A 13,866-nucleotide genomic window follows, 5' to 3' on the forward strand; every position below is an offset into this window, starting at 1 on the left:
TGATGACTAGAGTATTCCAGATGTTCTGGTAGGCTCCAGGGATCAGAGAAGAATTGGTGAAGTCTCTTGCCCAAGTCTAGCAGAGAGGCTTGCCCTCCCAGCAAGTTAGCGTCGTACTGGGAAGGAACGACAGGGGTCCGAATGGGTGAGTGCAGCCCAGGAGGAGTGAGTGAGAAAGGGACAGAGAGGGCGCACTGAGCACACCCTGGGCTTCTAGGGGAGGACTGCAGGAACACAGCATGGAGGAGGGGGCACCCAGCACCTGGGAAGTGCAGTGTCATCTGTCTGTCCCCGTGGCTGTGGGCACACAGTGAGAGGAAGCTGGGAAGACACTCACTGCGTTTTTGCCCTTTTTAGCAAATGATCGCCTGAGTCTCCCCTCTGTCTCCCCTCTCTAGGAATTCTGGGTCATGAACACCTCAATCCAGAGCACAATCATTCTTCTCATTGAGCAAATTGTGGTGGCTCTTGGTGGTGAATTTAAGCTCTACCTGCCCCAGCTGATCCCGCACATGCTGCGTGTCTTCATGCATGACAACAGTCAGGGCCGTATCGTCTCCATCAAGGTGAGCAAGGTCCCAGCCTCCTCAGAGTCCGTGGGTGATAACTGAGCTCTGGGCCCTGTTCTGGGTGACATGCTGATAGGTGCCCAACAAGACCAAATTCCAGGTTCAAGGACACCTAGCACTTGCAGTGTCTTTCCGGAATATTTACAGTCCTCTCTTTATTAACTTCTATTTTGTCTAGTAAAGGTTCATCTCAGGCCAGCCGTATGATTTAGCACCTGATCTACATCAGCTGAAACAAAGCAGAGAAAGCAAAGTAGCACGTACTCATAAAATAAGGGGAAGGAGGCACCAAAAAGAGCGCAGTCCAGAGCCCTTTGGCAGGGGCTCTTCAGAATCCCCGCAGAGCTTTGGGTTTTCCGTATACTGCCCCGCCGGGTCCCAGGCTACGCGATGCCTTCCTGTATCTCTTTACCACCACGCTCTTGCTCACTTTGCAGCTGTTGGCGGCGATCCAGCTGTTTGGTGCCAACCTGGATGACTACCTGCATTTGTTGTTGCCTCCGATTGTGAAGTTGTTTGATGCCCCTGAAGTCCCACTGCCATCGAGGAAGTAAGCACCCTGTCTTATCAGGCCATCTTGGTGGCTTTCATTTCTACGCCCATCGTTAGTTCAGAAATGTCCCGGATTGTAGAGAACTTGTTGCTGCCCTCCTGGTGTGTAACGTTTCGGGTTCATAGCACCCACAGTACCTCGCAGCCATTCCTTCCTGTTCGTTCCCTCAGTGCTGAGGTTGAGGTAGCCTTCAGCTTGCACTTGTTGTAGGGCGGCGTTGGAGACAGTGGACCGCCTGACAGAGTCCCTAGATTTCACTGACTACGCCTCCCGCATCATTCACCCTATCGTTCGAACGCTGGACCAGAGCCCGGAGCTGCGTTCCACAGCCATGGACACACTGTCTTCACTTGTCTTTCAACTGGGGAAGAAGGTAAGATGGGACTCCTGAACGACCCGTGTTATTTATTGTACCTCGTTGGTGAAGAAAAACTTGGGAACTCTCCAGTTGTTAGGACGTAGGTCAGTGTGTAGGTCTCGGCCAGTCTTGGAGAAGACACAATGATTTCACTTGTTATTCTTCTCCTTCCTGCCTGTGTTCAGCCAGTGTGAATTGAAGCACCTTTGTAGGCTGAGTGTCGTTCTAGAGATTGCAGAGATTAGCTGGGGATGGAGTGCCTCCCGAGCCAGTGCGTGGAGGCCTGGGGTTTGTCCCCAGCACTGCATAAAACTCGGTGGCACCTACATTCTGGGGAAGCAAAGTGAGTCACACTCCCCCTCCTCCTCCCTCCCCTACCGACCTGAGTGTGCTGGGTAAAAGTGGGAAGAAATGCCACTCATTTAGGGGAGCTAGGAAAAACTTTTCTAATGAGCTGAGTTTAAACAGAGACCTGACTTCAGTCACCCCAGCTCCAGAGTTACCTGGAGATACGAGCACCAAGTGCACAGGGTGAGGTGGGATAAGCGCCGTCAGCATCTGTATGCCTGGAAGCTTGTTGGGAATGCAGAATCTCAGGCCAAATCTGTGGATTCAGGAACTTGGGCTGCATCATAAGCCTCCGGGTACAGGGCCCACCAATGTGTGCAGGTCACTGGGAGGACTTGTATGCTGAGCAAGACTAGAAGGCTTGGGAGATTTTGATCACAGGAAAATAGAATTGATAATATTTTAAAATGATTGTCAGTGAACTGTGGAGAAATGGACTGTAGAGCAACAGACCTGGACACTGAGGAAATGGAAGACAATGGGGAATTGGCCTGGCATTCCAGCTGGGGTGAGAAAAAGTTCTAGGGCTGAGCCAGCCAAGCGTGGAAAAGTAGCTCTGCTATCTCTTCTCCAGAGTGATAGTTTCTGGTGTCTTCCTCCCTCCTGCCATAGTACCAAATCTTCATTCCAATGGTGAATAAAGTCCTGGTGCGACACCGGATCAATCACCAGCGCTACGACGTGCTCATTTGCAGAATCGTCAAGGTGAGTGGGTGCCCTTCTGCTTTGAGGTCCCAAGAGTCTTTCCTTCTTGGCATTCTGGTCACAGCAAAGGGCAAGCCGAGGCTAGCCTTTTAGCCCTGGCTAGGACTGGCAGGCATGTCTGGAGAAGGTGTTTTTTTTGTTTTTTGTTTTTCAGAACTGTAGGCTGTGTGGTCTCTCTGGTTTCTGTTGAAGCTTCTCACTTCTGCCTCTGTGACCTTTTTGGTTGGCCACACACAGCACATAACATATGAGCCTGGCCCCAGACTAATTAGATTTCATTTGTGGACACTGAGGTTTGAGTTTCTCACAGTCTTCCATGTATTGTGAAGGATTCATTTTTTGTTACTTTTTTTATTTTTTTATTTTTTCAGAGCTGAGGACGGAACCAAGGGTCTTGCACTTGCTAGGCAAGCGCTCTACCACTGAGCTAAATCCCCAACCCCTAATTTTTTTTCTTAACCATTTGAGAGTGCGAGAAGAAAAAAATCGTCACTCTCTTGGGCTGTATGAAAACAGGTAGCAAGCTGTGTGCTGTGTGTGCCCTCAGCACTTGCTCACTTTATTCTCACTCACAGTTTGCCTTCGCCTGGCTTTGTGGCTGCCCTGTGAAAGGTTTCTCAGTGACCCACCCCGGTGGGGAGCTCAGCCAGCTGTGGTTATTTTACGCATACATGCAGTGTGTCCTGCTTGTTGAAATCCTGGCTCTTCCAGGCAGGAAGCTACCTAGGTCCGTGACCGTTTCGGAAGCGGGAAACATCTGGTAGAGGTGCGGGTGTTTCAGTGCATCTCCGTTGCAGGGGTACACACTTGCTGATGAGGAGGAGGACCCTTTGATTTACCAGCACCGAATGCTCAGGAGTGGCCAAGGAGATGCACTGGCCAGTGGACCAGTTGAAACGGGACCCATGAAGAAGCTGCATGTCAGCACCATCAACCTCCAAAAGGCAGGTCCATTGTTTCCAGGGAGCTTGGGAAGCAGAGCTCTGTTTCCTCTCTCACTCAAAACTTTCATCTCTTGCTACTTTGAATTTAAACCAACCAATGAACTTTCGTTTAAAACAAAAAATCTCAGCATTATGAACTTAGGCCATTGTGTGTTTTTACATTTGTTTGTTTCTTTGCTTTGATTTTTTTTTTTATGCACCACCATGACCAGCAATAAATAAATAAATTTTAAAGCATTAAAAAAATCATTGGCCTGGTGGCGGTGGCACATGCCTTTAATTCCAGCACTCAGGAGGCAGAACCAGGCAGATCTCTGTGAATTTGAGGCCAGCCTGGTCTACAGAGCGAGATCCAGGACAGGCACCAAAACTACACAGAGAAACCCTGTCTTGAAAAAAAAAAAAAACAAAAAAAGAAACAGAAGTGCCAGGCATGGTATGCACACCTGTAGTCCTGTCCCACAGTAGACTGAGGCAGTAGGATTGTGAGGGTTTTTTTGTTTTGTTTTGTTTTATTTGAGACAGGGTTTCTCTGTGTAGCCCTGACTCTCCTGGAACTCGCTCTGTAGACCAGGTTGGCCTCTGCCTCCTGAATGCTGGGATTAAAGGTGTGCGCCACCACCACCCGGCTATAAATTTCCTTTCTTTCTTCCTTCCTTCCTTCCTTCCTTCCTTCCTTCCTTCCTTCCTTCCTTCCTTCTTCCTTCCTTTCTCTCTCTCTCTCTCTCTCTCTTCCTTCCTTCCTTCCTTCCTTCCTTTCTTTCTTTCTTTCTTTTTAAAATTACTTGCTTATTTTATGTGCAGTGTGGTGCTTAGCCTGCATGTGTATGTCTATGTAAGGGCGTCAGATCCTCTGGAACTGGAGTGACAGACAATTGTGAGCTGCCATCTAGGTGCTGGGAATTGAACTCGGGTCCTCTGGAAAAGCAGCTAGTGCTCTTAACCACTGAGCCACCTCGCCAGCTATTATAAAAACTACAAAGTTTTTTTAATGTCGAAAAGTAAGTATCTTTTGTGTTTCCTTAGAACTAGGGCCTTTTGTTGCAAACAGCATTCTCACGAGAGCAAAGCTGGCATCTCAGTTCCCTTCCTGCTGCTGTGATAAAAGTCTCCAGCAAAAGCAGCCTAAAGAGACCGGCGTGCTTTGGTCTATAGTCCCAGAGTGACACAGTTCATAATGGCAGGGAAGCTGTGGCAGCGGGAGCAGGAAGCAGGCTGGTCACATTGCATCCCCACTCAGGAAACAGAGCAGGAGCAGGAAGTGGGGCTGGGCTATAAAACCGCAAGGCCCTCCCCCAGCCACTCATTTCCCCTTAAAGGTTCTGTGACTTTTCTAAACAGCACCACCAGCTGGGGAGCCAGGTGTTCAAACACACGAACTTGGGACATTACATATTTAAACCACAGCAGCTGGCAAGCCCCTAATTAGCCATAAAATCGTTGTGAGCTGCTTAAAGCAGTGTTTTCTCACTCTTTCCCCTCTCATCGGGCTTACCAGTTTCCAGGGATCTTATTAAAATGTTTACTCTGATGTGGGGTGTCCGAGGTCAGGCCTGGTACTGTATTTCTAACAAGCTCCCAGGTACATGTGTGGAACTTCCTGCCTGTGGACCACACTTTGAATATCTAACTTGTAGAACTTCGCTAGTGAGTACTAAATTGTCTCTGCTGACCACAGCCTGAGATCTGGCCAGCTTTCCTCCATGTGTGCTGTCGTAGATTCTCCTAAAAGCAAGCTGTTTCAGTGCTTCTCGGGGGAGCCCGAGCAGAGTAACCATAGTTACTTCACCAGCTTTAAACACACCAGGCTACTGAGTTTCCACACTTCTTGTGTCGTTCTTCGGCACCTTTGGAAACTGTAAGCGGCCCCTGAGTCGAATTTCAGCCTGGTGCTTTTCTTTGTTTATTAGCAGCTCACTCTCAGCCACTGAGAGAGTTTAAGAACCAGGCAGGCCTGAGTCTTCAGAGACTCTTTTTCTTTTGGTCAAGCCTATAAAAATTTGAACACAGACCTGGGGGGTTGCATTTATACCCAGCATTAAACAGTAAAAGTTTATTAGTGACTTTACTCCCCCACAGACAGCTAAGAAATACTTGCTGGTTTAAAATGGAAGGGTCAGATATCCATGGATTAGGAGGAATGCTACCTTTCCTCTGGGGATTTCCTGATTACTACTTCAAGGGAGGACCAAGATCATGAGTCACAGAGCATTGTCACACGGTTATTGGGGCTACCTGGCAACACCTCAGAAAGGGGGAGCAGGCAAAGAGATCAGAAGTACATCTGCACCGGAATGTCTCTGTTCTCCATAGGTTCAGAGCATCTCTCCAGGCAGCCACCCCGACTCTGGAACTCTGCTGTGCCTTGCGAATATCTCCTCATGGTCTAGGTTATTTCTACAAGCTTTCCTCTCCACTCAAGATGTGGTTGTTTTAAGAAATTATTTCTTAGCTGGGCAGTGGTGGCATATGCCTTTAATCCCAGCACTCAGGAGGCAGAGCCAAGCGGATCTCTGTGAGTTTGAGGCCAGCCTGGGCTACCAAGTGAGTTCCAGGAGAGGCGCAAAGCTACACAGAGAAACCCTGTCTTGACAAAACAAACAAAAAAAAAGAAAAAAGAAAAGAAAAGAAAAAAAGAAATTATTTCTTATGTGTGTATCTGCTTGTGAGTATGTGCTAGTGCATGTGGTGTCCATAAACACCAGAAAAGGCATCAGATTCCCTGGAGCTAGAGTTAGAGGTTGTGAGCTGTCTGGTGCGAGTGCTGGGAACCCAACTCAGGTCCTCTACAAGAGCAGTATATGCTCTTAACCATGGAGCCCTCTCTCCAGCCTCTCTACCCAGGACTTAGAAAATAAACTTCAGCAGTTAGACCCAGGAAGGAATTTCTAGTTCGTCTTCCCAATAAAAGATTTAAGTTCAAAAACTAAGCAAAATCCTCCATAGCCGACTCTTGAATCCATTTTGTTGAAAGTAAAAATATGCTTCTGTGTATTATGTAATCACAATTAGGGGTTAGTGTATTTATCACATTTTTTAAAGTTTCTTCTATTTTTCTGTGGTGCTGGGAATCAAATCCTTTATTTTTTTAAATGATTTTATTTATTTATTTATTTATTTATTTTAAAGATTTGTTTATTTATTATGTATACAGAAGAGGACACCAGATCTCATTCAGATGTTGTGAGCCACATGTGGTTGCTGGAATTGAACTCAGGACCTCTGGAAGAGCAGTCGGTGCTCTTAACCTCTGAGCCATCTCTCCAGCCCGATTTTATTTATTTTTTTTATTTTATTTGATGTCCATTGATTGGTGTTTTGCCTGCATGTGTGTCTGTGTGAGGGTGTTGGATCCCATGGAACTGGAGTTACAGACAGTTGTGACTGCCATGGGTGCTGGGAATTGAGCCCGGCTCCTCTAGAGAGACACCAGTGCTCTTAACCGCTGAGCCGTTTCTCCAGCCTAAACCCTCGTATTTTTGAGGTGCAGTGGTGCATGCCTGTAATCCCAGCACTTGGAGGGTAGAGTAGGGAACACTGTGAGTTCAAGAACGTGTCGGCCAGTTCAGGTTCGTGTTGATGATAGCAGCCACTTTCTGCTCGTCGGCTGAGCTAGGCCGTCTGGGTACAGTTAGATGAGAAGCTTGAGCTCAGTGTTACAGCTGTGAGTGGCCGGCTCAGGATTCCAAGTAGGTTTCCGGCTTCAGAGAACAACACTCAAATACTGCACTAGTGTGACAGCACTAGGTGACGAGCACTAGTGTGACAAGCACTGTTAAAGGCCACTACACTCATTAGTAAATCCTTAAGATGCTCAATGAAGTGGAAGCTGGCATGTTCACTTTATAAATAAAGAGACAGACACAGAGTATTAAGTAGTTGCCAAAGATCAGAGAGCCAAAAGTTACATAACTGAGACTTGACTTCAAGCCTTTGAGTTCCTGGGTGTGGTTTTGGCCACTGCACTGGACTCCTCCAGAGTCTAATGGCCCGCTAACTAACCTGCCTTAACTGCCCAGGAGTTCTTTGTGGTGACAGGGTTGGAACGTAGAGCCTCACACACAAGCTTCTCAACCACTGACCCCCAGCTCAGCTCCGCAGAGCCCACTTGCTGCCTGGAGAGGTCAGTGCTTTGAGGAAAGCCTCCTAGTCACCTATTGTGGCCTCGCTCACACTTGACCGGTTTCCTTCTGTCTGTGAGAGCCTCTTCTCTGTCAGATGAGTTGTGCAGAATGCCCAGCTCACTTCTGCACTGCAGGCGCCTGTTAGGTTTCATGAAAGCACTCTGGGTGGAACAGACCTGTTCACGCTGATTCTGCCGCGCGAGTCCAGCAGCAGCAGGTGGCAAATGGGCCTTTCCCACACTGCTGTGTTCCAGAGGCTACCGCTTTGCTTTATGTGTTTTAATGAAACATCTGTCTTTTGCTTATGTTCTGGAGGAACTATAGGTATACATTTACCAATCACGGTAGAGTAATGGTGGCAGAGACGCTAGCACTTTGCAAGTGGCCCTGAGAGCTGATGGTTTTCTTTGTTACCTATGGTATCACAGGCCTGGGGTGCCGCCAGAAGGGTCTCCAAAGATGACTGGCTGGAGTGGCTGAGACGGCTGAGTCTGGAGCTGCTGAAAGACTCCTCGTCACCTTCCCTGCGCTCGTGCTGGGCCCTGGCCCAGGCCTACAATCCAATGGCCAGGTGCGGTGTGCCAGGGCTTTCTGCCCGGCTTCCTTTCCATTTTCAAGGCTCTTTTTCCCCCCCTGCAGTGGACATTTACTGTGTAGAGTGAGGAATTAAAGTGGTGATTTAATTAACAGACAACCATTTCCATTAGTAGGCAGCAGAAGGAAGGCATTTTATTTCAGTTTTATCAGCAGAGCTGGTTTACTGTGTATATTTAGTAATAGTCATGGGCTCCAAGATTATGGCTTTGATCATGATTTTGTTCCTCTCATTTATTTCAAGTTTTGGGGTATTTTTCATTTTGTTTTGTTTTGTTTTTAGTGTTTGAAAAGCCTAGTCTAGAAGTTCTCTGTTGTGTGTGTTTTACACATGCCTCGCTGATGTTCCATGTCAGTCTTCTACCCAACTCATCTCTAAGCACAGTATCATTCCCAGAGAGGCTGGTTTGTTTGGTTTTTGGGTTTGGTTTGGTTTGGTTTTGTTTTTTCAAGACTGAGTTCCTTTGTGTAATAGCTGGATCTCGCTCTGTAGACCAAGCTGTCCTCAAACTCACAGAGATCCTCCTGAATGCTGGGATTAAAGGCATGCGCCACCACTGCCATGCAGAGGTCGTTTATTAACTTAGTCCCAGATGTAAACATTGCAGATCCATTGTCACCTTTGAATATATAAAGAAAGCTTATTTTTTCATTTACACCAGATTTGTTTCAGTGTTCAGATTAGAATTTCAAATTTTGAGTTTTTTTTTTCTACCAGATTCCAAAATTACACACATTAGTCTAATTTAACATTGAAACGTGTAACAGCAAGTGAAGAAGCATCGAGTTCTGAACCCTCCATTGCAGGAACTCCATTCCTCACCACAGGCCACATTGCCTAGAAAAATGGAGAGCAGGGTTACATTATCTGTTGGGGGCTGGGAGGGTGTCCACCCATGTGATGCTGTGGTACTGTCGCTGGTGTGGTCTTGAAAGCGGCTTGTGTTCAGTTGGAGACCGTCTGGGAGGCTCGTGCGCCTTCTGCTGGCGCATTGAGTGTGTTGTCATTTCCCACATAATCACCCAGGGAAACGTCCTCGGTATGTTTGGAAAGCAGGAACAGATGCTGCCTTTGCCATTTTTGATCTGAATTTGGACATTGTCCAGGAAATATTCCAAGAATCACTTAAGGACTGTTACTTCCTAAATCTGTTCATGTCTAAGTTTTCTTTCTGTTCATCCCAGTGAAGAGAAGCAGGTCAGAAATTGCCTCTTCTCCTCCCCACCCCACTCTCCCGTAGCCCCCGGTATATCATGTCTGTGCCTACCTGAAAAGATAACGCTGTCATTTGCTAGGCTTGACGATGCCTGAGGTCACAGCAGTTGGGTGGGTGAAGCAATGGATCTCTGAGTTTGAGGGCAGTCTGGGCTATGGTGTGAGACCCTGGCTCAAACAAACAGGAAGACTAACAGGCGGTGGGCACGTGTGGTTCTTTTAGTGTAAAGTTTCCTCCCTTGTTTGCCACAGAGCAAGTAGTGACCAGCAGTTAGTGTGCTGCTTGGGGAAGGTTTAGACAACTTCCAACAAGTTCCATCAGGCAGCATGGCTCCTCGTAACCCACCGGCGGTGCCAGAAGCAGGTTGACAGAGCTTGTGGCACCAGGCAGAGGAGCGGGAGCGCTTCCTAACATCCTTCTCTGCTCCCCGTGCTTACAGGGACCTCTTCAATGCTGCATTTGTGTCCTGCTGGTCTGAACTGAATGAGGACCAGCAAGATGAGCTCATCAGAAGCATTGAGTTGGCCCTCACTTCTCAAGACATTGCTGAAGTCACACAAACCCTCTTGAACTTGGCTGAGTTCATGGAACACAGTGACAAGGTGAGACTTTATCCCCATTGTCCCAGGGGATGGTGATAGAAAGCCAGCCCGCAGGAGGAGAAAGCACTCGCGCAGCCCACTCTTGTGTGTGCCCCATCTACCACATGCCTGTGCTTTCCTGCAGGGCCCCCTGCCGCTGAGAGATGACAATGGCATCGTGCTGTTGGGGGAGAGGGCTGCCAAGTGCCGAGCGTACGCAAAGGCGCTGCACTACAAAGAGCTGGAGTTCCAGAAAGGGCCCACACCGGCCATACTGGAGTCCCTCATCAGGTAGGCCCGAGTGCCTGTCCCACTGGACTGGAGTCAGTTGTAGAATTCAGCTGTGTGAGATCTGCCGTCCAGTGTGTCGATAAATCCCCAGGAGTCTGCCTAAGGGGTAAAAGGAATTTATTGGGATATAAAGTGGCGAAATACACTCATGAAATACAGAATAGGAGAATCGTCGCAGGGTCCTGGAAAGCTGAGACACAGTCCAGTGCTGTTCTGCTGCTGAGATGGTTCACACCATCCAGCGCATGAGCATAAGTAGGTAGGACAGTTACCTACTACCTCTCTAGGGGCGGTGCTTCAAGGCCATAGACAGAACAGATGTCCACTCCCATCAGGTCTGGCTGGCACGTGTAAATATGTGGTTACAGGTGGCTGTCAGTAGTCAAGCCATGGTTGTCACACCTGTCAATCCTTACCACCTACACTCTGTTGTTTTCCAACCTGTGCTTGTCTCAGTGAAATCAATGAGAAGCAGTTCTCTGGCCACAAGACCCTAGGAAAGACAGATGTGTATCTAGGTTAGGTCATGCTTCTGAGCAGGATTAGGGTGCCCAGAGGCAGGGTCAGGTGTTAGAAATGAGGTCTTGTAGTGCCCATCTTCCTCCTTTGGAGTTTGTGAATATGAAGAGCAAAGTCTGAGATGCAATGATCTTTCCCCTGATTCGGTTTTATTCTCTCCTCTCCTAAGATGCTTTGGAGTCTTCCGGGTATGGAAAGGAAGTTGTTTAATAAATTTTGTGCTGTTAGAAATTACAGGCAGAAACATTAGCCTCAGCTCCTAGAGGCCTGCTCACTTCCCCAGTGATTTTAGAAGTGTTAACTCTGGAATCTAATATCTCCATGGAGATGCTCACAGCGTTCATCATGTAACTGCGGATAGCTCAGGACAAATCAAGAGCTAACAAGCTCCCGGGTGGGCTGACAGGGCCGGCCGAGCAGCGGGCTCGAGCAGCTGTGCTCTGTGCACACTCTGCCTTTAGCAGGTGACAGAAGGTGTGACCCAGCAGGTCGAAATGGAATCCTACGTCTGCCCAGGTCCATTGACATAGAGAACGCTGATTTCTGAAGTACCGTGTGGAGACAGTTACAGAGGTGCCATCCACAAGGACTGCTTCAGCACAGAGACACAGACCCACATCTCTCCCTCCTACCCCTCACTTGTACAACTCGTGTGATAGCTTACAGAAGCCAGGGCAACTAACTGGGCGTGTTAACTCTAACTTGAGACAGCTCGTTAACCCATCGGGTCACTGCTGCCTTTTCTGAGACCTGTTGGAAGCTCCTCATCCCACCGTTGGCTTGTCCTCATACTTGAGACAATCATAGAAACGTTGATGTTAATGCAGTTTTTAGCAGAAAGATATAGTATGAATAGAAAAGTACTCATTAGCTTTTTAAGCCAATGTCATTGAAAATTATCATAATTCTCTGCAAATAGATTTGGGGTTGACGTGTTTTGTCTTGTTTTTTGGTTGTAAATTTGGATCTGAGGGAAAGCGCACACTCTGAGCTACTCGGGCGTGCTCAGCTGGCGGGGCTTGGCTGGCTCCGAGCCTGCGCAGTGCCTTTCTCTGCAGCTTCCTCCATCTGCAACGTCCTCCATCTGCAGCTTTCTCTTGGGGCGGGAACTCCTCTCCCTCGGCACTGTTGGGTTGTGTTGACTGTGATGCGCCTTTACAGGGAAGGTTGTTCTTTTGCTTCTGGGCTGTCAGGTCTGGGGTTTTGGGGTTTTTGTTTTTGTTTTGAGAAGCAGTCTTCCTATGTAGTGCAGAGTGAACTTGGAATCCTCCTGCTTCAGTCTCCTGAGCTCTGGTAGAGACATACACCTGCAGAAAGTTACAGGAACAGCTTGGGCCTAGATGCTGTTGGGAAACTGACTGCCCCAGAGTTGTAGGAGAGACACCTAGGGACTCCTCCTGGGTCCTGGCACTTTGAGTGGTGTGCCCCCTTTGTGGGTCTGGTCTTGAGGACTGCATTCCTTTCGTCACAGTGGCTCCTGAGTTCCAGCTCCTCTCCCTCAGCAAACTGTAGGTGTCCTGTCTGTTTTGACTATTTGCGCCCCTCCCTCCACACAGTGGTGGTTGGTTTTTTCCTAGTCATATTCCACTCACTAATTTATCTATTCTCAGAGCTTATGGTGATACATACACTTAATATTAGCCACCTATTTCTGAATTTTGTTTTTGTCTTTAAAAAGCAAACAATATCCCTTGGAGCCAGATGTGGTGGCTCCAAGGGATAATCTGTAATCCCAGCACTCACGAGGTAGATTTGGGAGAATTTTATGCTCTGGTTCAGCCTGTCTGTTTCCTACCCGTTGGCTTTCTTACCTGTCTGCTCCAGGACAAATTAAAACCCACCTGTGATCTCTAAGCTGGGGCAACACTAAGACAGTATCAAGTGCTGGAAGCCCACAGAGATGAGAAAGTGAAATCACCTCTTGGGAACAGCGCATTAGAAGGAGCTGGACTTAAGAAAAACATCATGGTAGCCGTGGGGGTCTTGTTGGTTATCCCGTGCATGAGGGCAGAGGTCTGTTGGCCTGTCTTTTCTTCTTCTTGTTGTTGTTTTGAGACAGGGTCTCACTGCATAGCCTTGGCTGTCCTGCAACTCTCTATAGACCAGGCTGGCCCCTGCAGAGATTGACCAGCCTCTGTCTCCCAGGCATGTGCCACAGCACCTAGCAGCGTGCCTTTCTTCTCTGCTCAGTAGAGACTCTCATCAAAGCTGTGTGCTTGCTGTCCCGCATGTCGTCTCCTTTTAAAGGAGGTGTCTGCACAGTTCAGCACAGGACTGGTGCTCACTGGGAGGTCTGCCTGGAGGCTGGTTCTGTGTAGCACTGTTCTGTGTAACTCCTGTTCCCGTTTCTCAAAGGGCCTGTCAGAACAAAACGTCCTTTGTCTTCTGCAGCAGCACTCAGCTCTGCTTCCGGTCCCTGGTGGTTCTGTCTTCTCTCTGGTCAGAGGCTGTGTGTGGGGACACCATCCTTGGTGTCCCTCTGTCAGCCAGTACCAAAGCACATGCTCGGAAATGTGTGCGCTAGGAAGGCCTTGTCCATTCTTCACCCTCCCTCTTCCCCTCTCTGAGAAGTTTCCCTAGAAGTGTGGAGACCCTCAGAAGTTCTTTGGGGATCATACTAAATGAAGGGAGAACCGTCAGCTTGTCTGTGTGGGCGCCTTGCTCTATACACTCTAGCAGTTTGGTGCTGGGCATCTCATTCTCCTGCCTGCCTGAGGAAGTTTCTGTTTGAATAGTTCCCCTGGGAATCTCTATTTTATGCAGCTTCTCTTCTCACTTTATTTCTTTGAACAAAATCCCGAAGTTCTTGTTCATGAGGGGAAGTGGATTCCCGGGAACCCGAGAACTGTGGGTACAGTAGAAGTTTCTAAGCGAGAGAGAGACATGGCTTGTCTTGTACTGACTCCTCCAGAGGACAGGTCTTCTAAAGGGCCCACCACTGACATCCCTGCAGTGAGACCAGGTTGGTGTGGGGCTGCCGATGCTAGGCTCTGCTCCTGCTCTCCGATGGCTTATGCCCTGCCCCTTCTCTCCCCCCCCCCACTTCCTCTCTGCCCTTCGCCC

General features: G+C 48.4%; 1 protein-coding gene across 1 annotated transcript in view; it reads left to right on the forward strand.

The window, feature by feature from the left end:
* The window catches only part of Mtor (mechanistic target of rapamycin kinase), a 116,881-nt gene that overhangs the window by 39,605 nt on the left and 63,410 nt on the right, over positions 1 to 13,866 (forward strand). The window contains 8 exon segments of the mRNA XM_028893638.2: positions 399 to 566; positions 1,007 to 1,119; positions 1,333 to 1,495; positions 2,441 to 2,533; positions 3,331 to 3,477; positions 8,030 to 8,172; positions 9,852 to 10,014; positions 10,139 to 10,284. Of these exon segments, the coding sequence (XP_028749471.1) occupies positions 399 to 566; positions 1,007 to 1,119; positions 1,333 to 1,495; positions 2,441 to 2,533; positions 3,331 to 3,477; positions 8,030 to 8,172; positions 9,852 to 10,014; positions 10,139 to 10,284 (1,136 nt within the window).

This window comes from Peromyscus leucopus, chromosome 2, assembly GCF_004664715.2.
Source record: "Peromyscus leucopus breed LL Stock chromosome 2, UCI_PerLeu_2.1, whole genome shotgun sequence".
Lineage (NCBI taxonomy): Eukaryota > Metazoa > Chordata > Mammalia > Rodentia > Cricetidae > Peromyscus > Peromyscus leucopus.